We start from the raw sequence: 14,660 nt of genomic DNA on the forward strand, positions 1-14,660 counted from the left end.
ACCCTTGGCTTCCTCATCTGATGACTGATGATAACGCCATCTGCACATAGTAGTGATGACGTGTGAGAGTCTTGTGTATGATGCATGGTATGACTAGTCCTTGGAAGTACTGCCATTATCCCCCTTCCTCTTACTGTAAATATATCTACTGCCCTTTTTTCCCTGGATATTGGACAAAGGAGGAGGAAGCAATGGTCCAGGTGCATAGTGAAACTTTTAAAATAGCTTCTTGGGTTCCAAAAGGTGTGTGCTTTTTAAAAAAACTAACTAAAAAATTATTTCCTTAAATATGCCCAGTTTGATGAACGTTAAAGTTAAATAATACGCAAGGCTTGATGCAAGTTAAAAGTCACACATTGCACATCCATGCACGTGTTTATGCTTTAATACAAAAGATGTGATTTTAATAAAACCATATTACTTGCCAAATTTTAAATACATGTAAAATTGTTTTTACCTATCTGGTCATCTATATGTATAAAGTAAAATAGTCACTCAAGCTGTGAAGTCAGTGTCGATTTTTCCTATTGGCATTAATATATATTATTACATGTAATCTGTACAAGTCCTATACACTCTCAAATGCACCAGTTTACATCATTTAAGTGGACCATCCTCTGTTGAAGTGATTGCCATGCCTTGCCTGGGAATTTACTTTTCTAGTTGTGTCACATCTATTCCTGACCACTAGAGGAGGCCACCCTGTCATAAATGATTCTCCCCTAACAGAAACACAATTGAATCAGTGTTGCTAAGCCAGGGCTACAAGTTAAGGGTAGCACATGTCTGATTTATTTAAAAAACACGAGTAACAAATCAAAGCCTTGGGCAGGAATGATTTGGGAAGGAACTGGAGGCGCTGATCCACAGAACGTTCACAGTTGTGTGCTAGAGACAGAGCAGGGGGCACTTAGAAGCATTTGCGGTGGACAATGGAGGGCCCAGCTTCGTCATATTCCTGTTTGCTGATCCACATCTGCTGGAAGGTGGACAGCGAAGCCAGGATGGAGCCACCGATCCAGACAGAGTACTTCCGTTCTGGAGGGGCAATGATCTGTCAGGGTAAGAAGGGAAGAACATTAGTGCCTAGCAGAAGCGCCTTGGGCTGTCCCTTCCTGGAAAACGAGGACATTATTCTCTATGAGGGAATGGGTTTGAAGAAGCTGGAGTGTTTCCCCAGTGAGCCCATTGATTTTTCTGGTTTTTCCCCCCTGTGTAATCTATGCCAAACCATCCCTAATTCCTTTATCCCTTTATTGGGCAAACCCAAACTGGCCCTAGAGCCCGCGTGGGGCCCCTTTGTAAAAACCCTGACAAAAATCTCTTGATTCCAGAGCTGACCTCAGCAGGAGCTGCACTTTCTACAGAAGTCCTAGTGTGTGCAAAGACGATTGTTCCTGAACTTTCAGTGCAAGTAATCTTCCACCTGATTAAACTGGCCACTGCTTTCTGATGTCCTGACGATAAGCACTGCCCGACACAGAGGGCTCAGAGTTCCCATTCCGGAGTATCTCCTGTCATGCTGGCCTTATTCAGAGTACAGATCTTGCACACCAGATCATGCCCACTTTTTGTTTTGTTTTGATTGTGTTTTGTACGAGTGAATGGCGGAGGCGGTGTGCAGAGTATCAGGCAAGGGATTTTTCTGTTGCAGCAACTCAAACATAGAGCCAAGCAACACCAAATTCCACTCTAGTCTTAGTTTCTTGAGTAGCAGAGGATGCTCTAGTAAATAAAGTGTTTGCACATTGCTAGCCAGGGGCTTACTTTCTCTCTGTCTGCAAGCTCTGGTTCAACATGTAATCTTTCCTCCTTCACCAAGCTCTCACTGTGCCCTGTGCCAAGGGTTTGACAGGTTCTAGCTTACTTAATTTCTATAATAATTCTGAAGGGTAGGTATCCAGTGATGCTCAAGTTGCAGATGAAGATACTGGCTCGGGGGACTGTCAGTGATGCTCGCTAGTGGCTGTATCAATAGCAGGTTTAATTTCAAAACTGGCCCTCAGAGGAGTTTTGCTTTGAAGCTACACATTTTTGTTTTTCCATGGTGAGGGGGTTTGGTGATAATGTTAGATTTCCAGAACGTTGTACCCAGGCTCATTTTATGAATGTGCCATCTTGGTGACCCGAGCTTTTACTGAGTGTCTGTGTTCTCTGACCATACTGGACCCCTGGGTTTCACATTCATTTCCATCTCAGAAGTAAGGTTTGGAGAATTGAGGCTTGCCTAACTCCTACTAGATGCAGCCTGTCTGTTCTCAAACCCCAAGTACATAGGGTTGGCAGCATGCTCAGCTAGGGATGGAAGGAGGGGGACTTGAGCTGCTCTGACATGCAGAGGAAGGAGCACAGGCTCTTCAGGAAGCAGTGGCTCACTCCCTATAGACCTCTGGACAGGACTCCTCATGGCCTATTTTAAGTGGTAGTGTTAAAATCTAACTCACTGTCACCATGGCCTCCTTCTCTTTGGAAAGAACAGAGAGCCTGTTAAACTGCCTCATAGCTTGTGGCTGTTCTAGAAATGCCCCTCCTGCTGTTTCCTGAGTCAGAGGGTCTTAGTGTGGTACCTTGATCTTCATGGTGCTGGGTGCGAGGGCTGTGATCTCCTTCTGCATCCTGTCAGCAATGCCTGGGTACATGGTGGTACCCCCTGACAGGACGTTGTTAGCATAGAGATCCTTCCTGATGTCAATATCACACTTCATGATGCTGTTATAGGTGGTTTCGTGGATGCCCGCTGACTCCATCCCTGGAAAAGAGACACAGGCAGTAATCCTTGGATGCTGGGTAAAACTTAGGCTAAACATGGAAAATCAAGTTGGCCTACCTAAGTGCTCATCTCCTGAGTGAGGCTGGCAGGCATCGTGAACTAGAAACTATCACTCAAGAGACTAAAGGCCCTTCTTGTACTCCATACCATCCTCCTGGCTCTTGTCTAAAGGAGGAGGTTCAGCTGCAGCGATTCCGGGGTGAGATTGCAACATGGTAACACCAGTGGCTGGATAGACATTCTGCTATAATTGGCTTGAGTAAGGAGCCGGGCCTTGGAATGCCTGGTAAGACGTAAGGCCAGGGCCATGGGTCTGAGCAGGCTCATCTCTCTGCCGTTGTTACTTTATATTCCCAACACCCAAGTTTGAATGTGCAACTGTCAGTAAAGCGTCTCTCCTACTTGGATAAAGTGTTTTGTTTGTTTTCAGTTTTGTTTTTGTTTTAAACACAGGTCCCCCTATGTATCCTTGGCTGGTCTGGAACTTGCTATATAGAACAAACTGGCCTCAAACTCATAGAGATGTGCTTGCTTTGCTTCCCTAGTACTGGAATTAAAGGCATGTACTACGATGCCCAGCTGCCAAAGATGCTTTTTATGCAATCTTTGTACAGCTTTTTTTAAAAGGGGTCAAACTTGGCGAGGGGCCAAGTTTCTTGTTGACTTCTGACACAGACTTTTAAAAATATACCACTAGATGGCGCCCTCAGCCTTCTTAGCATTGTGATCTAGGTATACTAGCAATGCCACCAGCTAGTTTTAAATTGCTGGCAGTAATCAATTGTTGAAAGCTTATTTTGGATGGGCACTGTGCTGAGGGCACTGCACAACTCTGCTATAAAACTTCCAACTGCCCTGGTATGAAGAAACTGACTCATAGAAAGGTTTAGTGACAGTCTCGAGATCATGAAAATAGAACCAAGTCTCAAGCCCAGACCCCCAGCCTCCAAAGAGGATGCCTCTGCAGACTCAACGTGACCCTGCCATGCCAGTGTGGAATAGATGCTCTCTACTTGTTCTGTTTTCCTTCTCTCTCAGCAACCCCAAACTCTCAGCACTCAGATCGTCTTCCCCAACCACCCCTGTGTTCCACTGTATCGTAAACGTAGATAACTTTTAACCTTTGCATTATGTGCAGAAGATGTGTCTGTTTTGACTCTGATATAGAAGAGTTTTCCACGGGAGACAACCCCTGTTTTGGCTCCCTGTGTCTTCTCATTTTGGAAATGTGACACCATCCCTACTTTAGAACTGCTTCTGTTTCTGAAGTCCTGGTTCATTTTTACCTGCTAATGGGACCTGATAGCAGAGACTTGGCTTGTTCTTGGTACAGAACAGGGAGACCCCACTCTCCATTGCCTACCAATGAAAGATGGCTGGAAGAGGGTCTCTGGGCAGCGGAAGCGTTCATTCCCAATGGTGATCACCTGCCCGTCAGGCAGTTCGTAGCTCTTCTCCAGGGAAGAAGAGGAGGCAGCCGTGGCCATCTCATTTTCAAAGTCCAGAGCTACATAGCACAGCTTCTCCTTGATGTCACGGACAATCTCACGCTCGGCTGTTAAACACATCACAAACGTGGTACACATTAGGGTTGATACAGGCGCTAAAATCTACCTGTCCCATGTCACTCTTCTACTGAACCAGCTCCTCAGAAGTCTCAGAGTTTTCAAAATGCCTAAAAGATCTTTGCTGCCCTACCCAGATAGGTAGTAGCTTGATCTTTGACACATTTTTCACTTTTCAAAATGAAGCAGATGCTCTCTGGGAACAGCCCCAGTTCCATTGGTATACATGGAGAGATGGGAAAGGTCCCAGCTACACCTCTCTCTATTTTACATGTTCTCTTCTATTTGTAAATGAAGAAATTAAAAAATTATCCATGTAGTTCTTGGGTGTAGCTGGGTGGTAGAGGGCTTGGCTAGCCAATACAAGACCCTGGATTCGATCTCCAGCAGTAGAGACAAAAACGATTTTCCACTTGGACTTGCCGCCTACACTGATGTCTATAGCTACTCTCAAAGAAACTGTAATAGCTTTACAATCACAAAGCAAGGAAAGCTAAGCTTTCTCTGTGCATTGGAGCTGGGCTTTACTGTTGGCTAAGTCTCTAACACACCAACTCTTTTTTATCAGTTCATTTTTATTTTTTTAATTTTAGCATATTAATATTATTATTATTTGTATGTGTATGCATGGGTGTGCATATGAGTGTGTGTGTGTGTGTGTGTGTGTGTGTGTGTGTGCATTTCAGGTGTGCATGTATGGACATCAGAAAGCAAATCTCAGCCGTCAATTGTTTCCTTTCGCTGTGAGCTCAGGAATTGACCGTCGGTTGTAAGGTTTTGCACAGCAAATGGTTTTATCAGCAAAGCCTCCTCTCTGACTCTATGTCCCATTTTCATGGGGATAGCACTCCTTCTGATAAGTTACAGTGAGCAACATAGTGTCTTCCATCCTCTTCCCTCCACCTCCCCCCGAGCCTCACCAGTAGTCACGAAGGAATAGCCACGCTCAGTCAGGATCTTCATGAGGTAGTCGGTGAGATCTCGGCCAGCCAAGTCCAGACGCATGATGGCATGAGGCAGGGCATAGCCCTCATAGATAGGCACATTGTGAGTCACACCATCTCCAGAGTCCAGCACAATACCTGGGGAACAATTAAGCATGCTGTAAGTCACCAGGGCAGCTGGTGCTCAGTTACTTTCTGTTCTTTCACATGGAAGCTGAGAGGAGTGGTGATTCCTAAGAGCCTTACATCAAAGGAAGAAAGAATGTGTTCTATGGGATAGGTCAGAGCTAGGGCTTGGGAGAGACAGAAAGAAGAGGGAGAAGCCATTAAAAATGTATTGCTGGAGAAGTAAAGAAGTGTGGTGAGGTCCAGGACTGGTTTTGAAAAAGTGAGGGCTTTTTCTTTCCTTTTTGGGGGCTCTGGGGGAGGACCACATCTCTGTGTGCTCCAATTCACTTGTCAAACATCACAACTCACAGGTTGTACCCATCAAATATCACACTTTACGATGGATTCATTTGATCAAAGTTCCCATCCTCCTGGCCACCTACCAGTTGTACGTCCAGAGGCATAGAGGGACAGCACAGCCTGAATAGCCACATACATGGCTGGGACATTGAAGGTCTCAAACATAATCTGCAAAGGAATCCAAAGGGTTAGGTAAATGGTGCTATCAGCCTTACATAGAACATTTAAGAGCACCCCCCATCCCACCCCTGATTCAGACCCTCCAGGGGGGGAAAAAAGCCAAGGCAGCTCTGGTCACATGACAAAGAAAGATGAAGGCAGTGACAATAGTCAGCCATCACACTGGTGACCTGATGGGAGGGTGAGGAGCCAGCGGTATGTGCACAGGACCTCATAAGGTGAGAAGCAGCTAAGTCCTAGTCTTGGTCGTGAACTGGATACAACAGTATTCACTATGGTGTTCATTTCTTCTTTATTTCTCAAATGTAAAGGGAGAAGGGTTTTGGCCTAAGCTCTCAGAGAGAGTCTAAGAGTTATTAACTATATCAAAGACAAAAAGAGAAGACCAGATAAAATCCAATACTGAGATTTTTCCAGGAATAACCCTGATTGAGTGATCTGTCTGCAGTTCAGTTTGATCTCCATGGTTTTATGCAATTTGGAGTCAGTGCTATCCATGGAACCAGACTCCACCCTGCAGCTGTAGTGGGTGATGCTATGATCCTGGCAGATAAGACCTATACTATGGAATAGAGGACTACATTAAGTGTCGACCCATTAGCCCATGCAATTCAGGGAGCTCCCTAGATCCCTCCTACATGAGAACATGTCCGCAGTCTGCATTTTAATAATTCTCTAGTTTACAAACTGGAAGGAATGTCTGATATTTGCTAAAACTCCCTAGTTCTCAGTCACTTTTCCACCTTCACGAAATTTACAGGATGCTAATCACCACCCAGAACAGCTGATGTGCTGGCTGGTGAGCACAGCAAATGCTCTTCCCAGGAGGGGGCCCTGGGCTGTGTGCATTTGCTATTCTTCAAGGGGAAGGAAAATGCATGGGCCAACTCTAGGCATTGCCACGCCTAACTATGTGACTTTAGGAAAATCACTTTGTGCATCTGAGCCTTAGTTTCATCACTGAGGTACTTGGGATGACAGTTCCTGCCGTAAATCATTAGGAGTTAGAGGGCACTTGCAACACCCACCCCGTGCTTGACCAGGGCCTGTGAGGAACTGACAGTAGATGCTATCATTTACCGGCTCATGCACATCAGAACTCTCTAGCTGGTTCACTGGACGCTCCCTTGGTGTATGATCTTGTGATTCACACAGACAATAGTGGCAGTCTTTGGTACTCCTTGTTAGATATTTATTATACCATGCCCCATGATACTTGCATATAATTTTGGCATCACTAGCCTACATATCTAACCCTTGAAAAATAATAGTATTGATATTCCCAACCAAAAAAAAAAGAAGAATCAGGGGTCCTAAGAAAAGAAATGAGTTTTGGTAACTGATAAGTAACAGATTCAAAACCTACTATATCATCCTGCATTTTCAATGATTGATGAGAAGTTTTTAGCCCTAATCTTAAACCTTTAAACTTTTTTTCTTGCCCTTTGAGGCAAAATGATGTTGTTTTGTGGAGTAAGGGTGTGAACACTAAGATCCCTGGGCTTTGGGGTTCTGGGGTCAGTCTGTTGGTGAACTGTCAGTTTGGACCTTATGTCTGCCTGTCGTGCTGCAAGTTATCCTGGTTGCCCATGCTCCAAATCCACCAGAGTTAGATCCTGGAGCAAATATTTACCTGGGTCATTTTCTCCCGGTTGGCCTTAGGGTTCAGTGGTGCCTCTGTCAGCAGTGTCGGATGCTCTTCAGGAGCCACGCGAAGCTCATTATAGAAAGAGTGGTGCCAGATCTAGAGAGATGGGTAAAGAGGAACATGGTGATATGCTCTTGTGGGATGCAAAAGGTCCTGGAAAGGGACAGGGATGTTCAGGACAAAACTAGAACCAGATAAAATGCACAAGACCTCATCTGTACAGATGCAGAAGCCCAGAGAGTGAACACCATATACAAGACTGTATGTACATCTATTGAGTGACTCAGCAACAACTGTGTAGCAGAATGGCATAGTGGTCAAGGACATAGGCTCTGTAGTCAACTTCCTGTTCCTCAGCAGGAACTTTCAAGTTTCTGTCACAACTTCCTGTTGTGAGCTAGCAAATTCATAGTTCTTTTCATCTCTCGTCTCCCCGTTGGTAACAGAAGGAGAGAATAACCAGTATAGATGTCATTTGCTCTTTGTGTGAATTACAAAAAATGATACTAGCCTGAGCCCAGTGTCTGGGCTAGAATACATGCTTTCATTCATTAGTTTCGCCTTCTTCATACATGCCTTCACCTGAGTTTTTTCATGGGAAGTTGATTTAGTGTAATACATAAAAGGACAAATGACCATACATATAAATGAATGAGGCTTGCCTGAAAAACCTACTTGCCATCTTTAATGCTTCTAGAGAGTGTTCTTGGCTGTTTGTATTGGTGTGTGTGTGTGTGTGTGTGTGTGTGTGTGTGTGTGTGTGTGTATGTGTGGTAGATGGGTGTATACAGGTGGGGAGAAGGTTCCCCAAAGCCCACGCCCACCTGTGTGTACTGTATGAATGCGTTTTGGACAAATGTGTGTTGGCTTTATAGTTATGCAACCTCTTTAATCCCTTAGTGTCAAAAAGAACCCATTGTTATGGAAGGGGCTGAAATAATTCACCTGCTATGGAAGGGCCAGAAGGGCCATTGTTCACCAGCATCAGGAATATGAGATTGGCCAGAAGTAAACAAGCATAGCTAATGACAGGTTATTAACCAATAAAAGTAAAACCAACTGCAAAGGCTTTGTCAGGTTTCTAGTTTCTTGGTTTTGGTTTTGTGGTTTCCAGCAAACTAAGGGGACACCTGCAAATCCTGTCACTTGCGGGGGGGGGGGGTGGATAAGATGAAGGAAGGGCAGGGTTGGCAGTTGGAAAACCATCTTCATAATTTCTCAGTACAGTAAAGAAGAATGGGGAACTCATCCTTTATCTCCTCATCTTGTTCCACCAAAAGAGATAAATCAGTGGGGTAAACACCCTACTCAAGTGTCTGTGATTGGTGGCTGATTATGGGATGGACCCCCGGGTGGGGCAGTCTCTGGATGGTCCATTCTTTCATCTTAGCTCCAAACTTTGTCTCTGTAACTCCTTCCATGGGTATTTTATTCCCTATTCTAAGGAGGAATGAAGTATCCACCCGTTGGTCTTCTTGATTTTCTTGTGTTTTGCAAATTGTATCTTGGGTATTCTAAGTTTCTGGGCTAATACCCACTTATCAGTGAGAGTATATCAAGAGAGTTCTTTTGTGATTGGGTTACCTCACTCAGGATGATATCCTCACTAGTGCATATGCCAGCAAGATTTTGCTGAAAGGACCTTGACATAGCTCTCTCTTGTGGGGCTATGCCAGTGCCTGGCAAATACAGAAGTGGATGCTCACAGTCATCTATTGGATGGAACACAGGGCCCCCAATGGAGGAGCTACAGAAAGTACCCAAGGAGCTGAAGGGGTCTGCAACCCTATAAGTGGAACAACAATATGAATTAATCAGTACCCCCCAGAACTCGTGTCTCCAGCTGGACCCCCGGGTGGGGTAGCAGAAGATGGCCTAGTCGGCTTTCATTGGGAAGAGAGGCCCCTTGGTCTTGCAAATTTTATATGCCCCAGTTCAGAGGAATGCCAGGGCCAAAAGGTGGGAGTGAGTGGGTAGGGGAGCAGGGCGGCAGGAGGGTATAGATGACTTTTGGGATAGTATTTGAAATGTAAATGAAGAAAATATCTAATAAAAAATTTTAAAAACCCACCCTACTCTATAAAACAAGGAAAAAATAGAGTGCTCACTAGCCCTAGTCAGTCATCTCCTCTACACTCTGGCTACCTCAAACAACCTTTAAAAACCCCACTCCAGAGACCCTCCCCCCACAATCCCTCCACCCTATGTTGCTGCCATCTCCAGAATGCGAACCACAGCTGCACCAAGCCTACAGTCAGACTAACTAAAGGCCAGGATGGGCAGCCCTTGTAGAGGGAGAAAGGTTTAAACTTAATTACCAATACATTATAGTAGTGATGTGTGTTGGTTTTATTTTTAAATGATACGTGGGAGCTTGTGTGGATGAGTGTATGTTTTGGGGAGGATACAAAAACCTAATAAACAGATAAACAAAAACCAGATGTTGCAGTTATGTTCCATTGCATTAAAAAAATCATGTCAGTTTCTAATTGGTTCTTTGCTTTCTTTTCCTATCACTAATGTTTCTAAAATGCCTAAAAACAAGCTTCATAATCAATCCTTGGATTTGACTCCCCCCCCCCCCACACACACACTGACTCTTTCACAATGTTCTGGGAAGAAGGGTCTTATTGTGGAAGAGAAAGAGAATTTAAGAGTATTCGTTTAAAAACTTAGTCACAATTGCACTTGAATATGTTCTACAGGTATTTGGGAATGTATCAAATACATAGCGATCTCTTTTCAGTTGTGAACATTAAGAAAACTGCTCATGGGAAATTAATAATAATAATAATAATAAACAACTCTCAAGAATGGGCTGGCTAGGTCTTCCCAGATTCCTACCTCTGGACAGCTTGTGCTGACAGAGGTCAGTCCAGTGGGCTTGAAGAGAGACTCTATCCTTCAGTAACAAAGGGCTTCTCTCAACTATAGAACTGTCTCCCAACAAGCAGTTTATAAATACCAATTTTACCGTAGCCATCCAAGTTAAATATTAACAAATAGCAATAGCAAGGCGCTTGAGCAAGGATAGCTAGCTGTGTTCTGCAGCCTTGCCAGGCTGCAGTGTGCTGCTGTGATTCCCTGGGGTGGTACCTTTTCCATGTCGTCCCAGTTGGTGATGATGCCGTGTTCTATCGGATACTTCAGGGTCAGGATCCCTCTCTTGCTCTGGGCTTCATCCCCCACATAGCTGTCTTTTTGGCCCATTCCAACCATTACTCCCTAGAATGATTCAACATACCACAAGTCAGTGCTTTCCCGAAACGTGTGAATTGATGACTTCTGTAACAGCTGACACGATATAAAGTTACATTTAATACCAGTGATTCCTTTCATCTAAGATCAAACTCTATGAGGGTGAGTAGCCAGACAGGGCTTTCTTTTGTCTTAGTTTCTTCACCCAAAGTGGTAATGGTGTACAGAGGGACAGCTTATAACAACCACAGCTGCTGCTGCCACTCTAGTGAGAAAAATGACCACAGTGGCTGTGATCATGTAATCTTTCTGCCTGATACTTGAAATTGGCATTTATTCCTCAGTATTAATTAACACCAGTGTAATGTGTGTGATGTGTGTGTGTGTGTGCGTGTGTGTGCACCTTGAACCACTAGGTTATATCCCAGACTATCACAGATATGTTTTTCATGAGGTTTTGTAAACTCTGGGTAGAAAGCAGTACACAATTGTGGGATACATGTAGACACAGAGCGATCTAGCCTAAAGTCTTTTCTTCTCTGTGTTCAACGTGAATTATGGCTCACCTGATGTCTGGGACGTCCCACGATGGATGGGAAAACAGCCCTGGGAGCATCATCACCAGCGAAGCCGGCCTTACAGAGCCCAGAGCCATTGTCGCACACCAGGGCTGTGCTGTCTTCCTCTTCACACATAGCTGGAGCAGCGTCTCAGGGTTCTGCAGAGACAGAGAGGGAGAAGCTACTGTAGTGCAGAGCATTTGGCTAGAGCCTAGTCACTCCCACCCACAGACAGGGTTCTTGGTCCTGTTGTGTTATTTTAGCTGGAGGCTCACCACAGTTCTCAACGAACACCCTTTATCTTGAAATGCTTTCACTAGGCTGTAAAGCCTTTGATGATCTGAAGCCCTGACTTCCAGGTTAACACCACAAGTCCTCAGCACAAAGAGCGGGAGTGTCACAGGCTCTTATAACACTCTCAAGCTGGTCAGAGCATTAGTGTGTGAATAGATCGTAGAGCACAGATGAGAGATACAGCGAAGAGAACAGAGTTCTATAGGGACATGTGGATTAGCACATGTTAAATAACTATGGAGGGTTTTCCCCCTGTCTATATTAAATGAAACTCACATTTAATATATATATAGTCCCCTCCCCCTGGAAAGGTAGATTTTTGAGGAATGGGCAGCATATGAGAATTTGAAAATGTTAAAATATTCGCTCGTATTAAATGTTTAAAAGAGAAAAGTTTTGGCTCTAAAGACTGTGAGCCGGTGAGGTATTAAATATGAATCAAGGCTGGGTGTGATGATGTACACCTATGATCCTAGCACTTGGGAGGCTGAGGCAGGAGGATCACAAGTTAAGGAGCCGATCTTATATGGAAACTTGGATAGAAATTTTCAAATACGGTGTTTGAAATTTTAGGAGTTATAACATTTCTTCATTAATTAAAGTCACTGTTAAGCTGAAAATCCAACAGGCTGCTGACAGCTATTCTTGTTTAAGACTGATAAGTTACAGAAAGAAACAGAATACGACCTTAATAAAGCATGAGCTGTTCCTCTACCCTCAAAGCTTACTAATTCTGTGCCAAATGTTTGCTAGGATTCTTTTGAAGTGGCAAGCATCAGCTTTTGTAGATTTTTTTTTTCTTCCCTGCGCTCTGGTATATCTTCTTCTAAACTTGATTAACTGAGTATATACCCCTTAGGGTTGTTTTAACAACATTTTAAGTAATTGACATTTAAGCTTGGATTTTTGACAGCTTCAAAGGGCCATCCAGAGTGTTGTACAAGCATTGCGCGTGGATATCATCATGTGACTTTTATCCTTACCCAGAGATTCTGTTTGTGATCTTGGTTTCCTTTCAACCCTGCCCCTAAGATCAGAGTGAAATCTTCAATGTGTGGGTTCCCCTCGCAAGAATGGGAAAATGGGTTTCTTCAGCGGTTTACTCTTTCTTCTCTCCGCTATGCCTTTCCTTTCAGACTCTGAATTGTATTTAGCTTCCTTTCCAGTGGATGATAAGGACTCAGAAGAAAGTTTCAAACCACAAGGAGGTACAGAAGCCAGGTGACTGGCAGAGGCAGAAACCACCAAAGGACCAGCAGAGAGTCTGTGTGTCCACTAAGCCTGTTTTCCACACTTAGCACCAGGGCTGCAAATGGGATAAGCCACTTGGAATTAGGATACCCTCTGAAAATGGGGAAGGATAACCCACACAAACTTTTTGTTGGGCAGGATGGCTTAAGGTTGTGCCTTCGTATATTCAGAAAAATAAGCTACCTGGTTAAAAAAAATGCAGGAAAAAAATACTGTCAAATTCAGTAAAGAAGTATTTCTATTTCATCAAAAATATCCAGGAAAAAATTGTCTTGATAAGCTCTGAAAGGAGCGTTGTCCCTGGAGAAGAAGTCTGTGTGTTTCCAGAGGAAGCAGCCGCTGTGGTTTGCAACTCTTATCTAACCTGAATGAGCAGCTCAGTTTGAAGCGGGGAGCATTTCCTAATTAGGTAAAACACACTGGGCTCCAGTGTCTGCTTTTGGAACTGCACCCGGGCGGGGAGTTTGGTGCAGCCCAGTGGAGCTCATCTTGTGCCAAAAATGAATTGTTGGGCGGGGGGGGGGGGGGGGGGGGGAAGGAAAGGACAGTACCCTTCCCAGCTTATGAGTCTCAAACGCAAACCATATTTAGTCATGAATCACAAAACAGGAGGAAAATCTTATCGAGAAAACTCCATTCCCTGATGAAGCTACAGAGCCCTGAGTTACAACGTAGGGTGGCAAGGCTGGTTCCACAGATACTTAAGGGGCTGAGGGACACGTGAGGCAGAGAAACGCAAATCAGATCTCCCCTGGATGAGACATTTCCTCCTTTCTTTGCAGAAAGTAGAAAAGCTATGCTATGCTGCAAATGACCAATGGCATAGGTTTGACTTGTAAGGGCACCAATACACTCACAAGATGCACATTTCCAACATAGGACACCAGCTCTTAGAGCCCCGGAAACCCAGAAGCAATGCATCCACTCAGCCAACATCAGAGAGCTCAGAGAGCAGGCAATTACCTCAGTTCACTCCTGATATTCACTTCCAATTACCTCAGCTGCACTAAATACCTCATGCTAAATCTGAGCCATAGATACATCCAAAAGTTTCTAACTTTTGCCTAAGTAGAAACAAACGTATAATTTACCTCATACAGCTAGACTCCACCCCTACAGTACGCTGCGGGATCAGAGCAGTTGGTTTAGCATAAACAGGTTTTACAGATGACACACATGAACAAACTTTAATTTCCTATCCATCTCCTTTTCCAGTAAATCAAGCTTTGTTTCCAGTAAATCAGCCTTATTCCGATGTAAAATCATGCAAGCTAAAAAGCTACAATCATTTTAACAGTATAAATCTTTATTCAAAAATTCAAAACACGTGAGTCATTCAGATTCCCACAGACAATGTCTGGTTACATTGGATGATAAAAGAGCCTGGGGAAACTCCTAAATCCCATCCCTGGGCTGGGGCTACTTACCCTGACAGCGACTGGCTGGGCTTCTCCACTCTGGGTGGGTGGTGTCCGGGGAGGCTGAATGCTGAAGGGTTATATAGCCCCTTGCTCTGATTCCCTCCCACTCGCTTCCCAAACAAGGAGCAAAGACAGGCTGAAGCTGGCCGTTCACTCTAACACAACCATATAGGGACCTCAGCACAAAACTCTCTAATCTGGGTGGCCAGAGGCCTGGGTCTCTTCCACTGCATTCCTCTGTTCTGCTCCCGAAACAGGAGGCAGCTCAGCTGCTTATGGGGATAAACATCGTAAGCCCTCAGAACAACTGCTCAAATGCCCAGACACTGGGCTAGTGTCATGGAACAGACGCAGGCACGGT

General features: G+C 44.4%; 1 protein-coding gene across 1 annotated transcript; it reads right to left on the reverse strand.

Annotated features, from left to right (window-relative positions):
• Positions 1-769: 769 nt before the first annotated feature.
• On the reverse strand, positions 770-14,400 carry Acta2 (actin alpha 2, smooth muscle). The gene is made up of 9 exons (XM_021152572.2): positions 14,306-14,400; positions 11,340-11,491; positions 10,672-10,800; positions 7,561-7,671; positions 5,831-5,915; positions 5,256-5,417; positions 4,134-4,325; positions 2,568-2,749; positions 770-1,054 (listed from the first exon to the last, which is right to left on the reverse strand). Exons 2-9 carry the CDS (start codon positions 11,466-11,468, stop codon positions 911-913), a joined length of 1,134 nt encoding a protein of 377 aa, XP_021008231.1. The 5' UTR covers positions 11,469-11,491; positions 14,306-14,400; the 3' UTR covers positions 770-910.
• Positions 14,401-14,660: the final 260 nt, after the last annotated feature.

The sequence above is a fragment of the Mus caroli genome, chromosome 19, assembly GCF_900094665.2.
Source record: "Mus caroli chromosome 19, CAROLI_EIJ_v1.1, whole genome shotgun sequence".
NCBI classification, from domain to species: Eukaryota; Metazoa; Chordata; class Mammalia; order Rodentia; family Muridae; genus Mus; species Mus caroli.

Excerpts from the sequence above, each read along its gene's own strand:
- Acta2 (XM_021152572.2), bottom strand. The coding sequence starts at position 11,468 with ATGTGTGAAGAGGAAGACAGCACAGCCCTGGTGTGCGACAATGGCTCT. Across the intron at positions 10,801-11,339 it reads TGGGACGTCCCAGACATCAG|GGAGTAATGGTTGGAATGGG; the intron begins GTGAGCCATAAT and ends GAATCATTCTAG. Across the intron at positions 5,418-5,830 it reads TGCCTCTGGACGTACAACTG|GTATTGTGCTGGACTCTGGA; the intron begins GTAGGTGGCCAG and ends ATTGTTCCCCAG.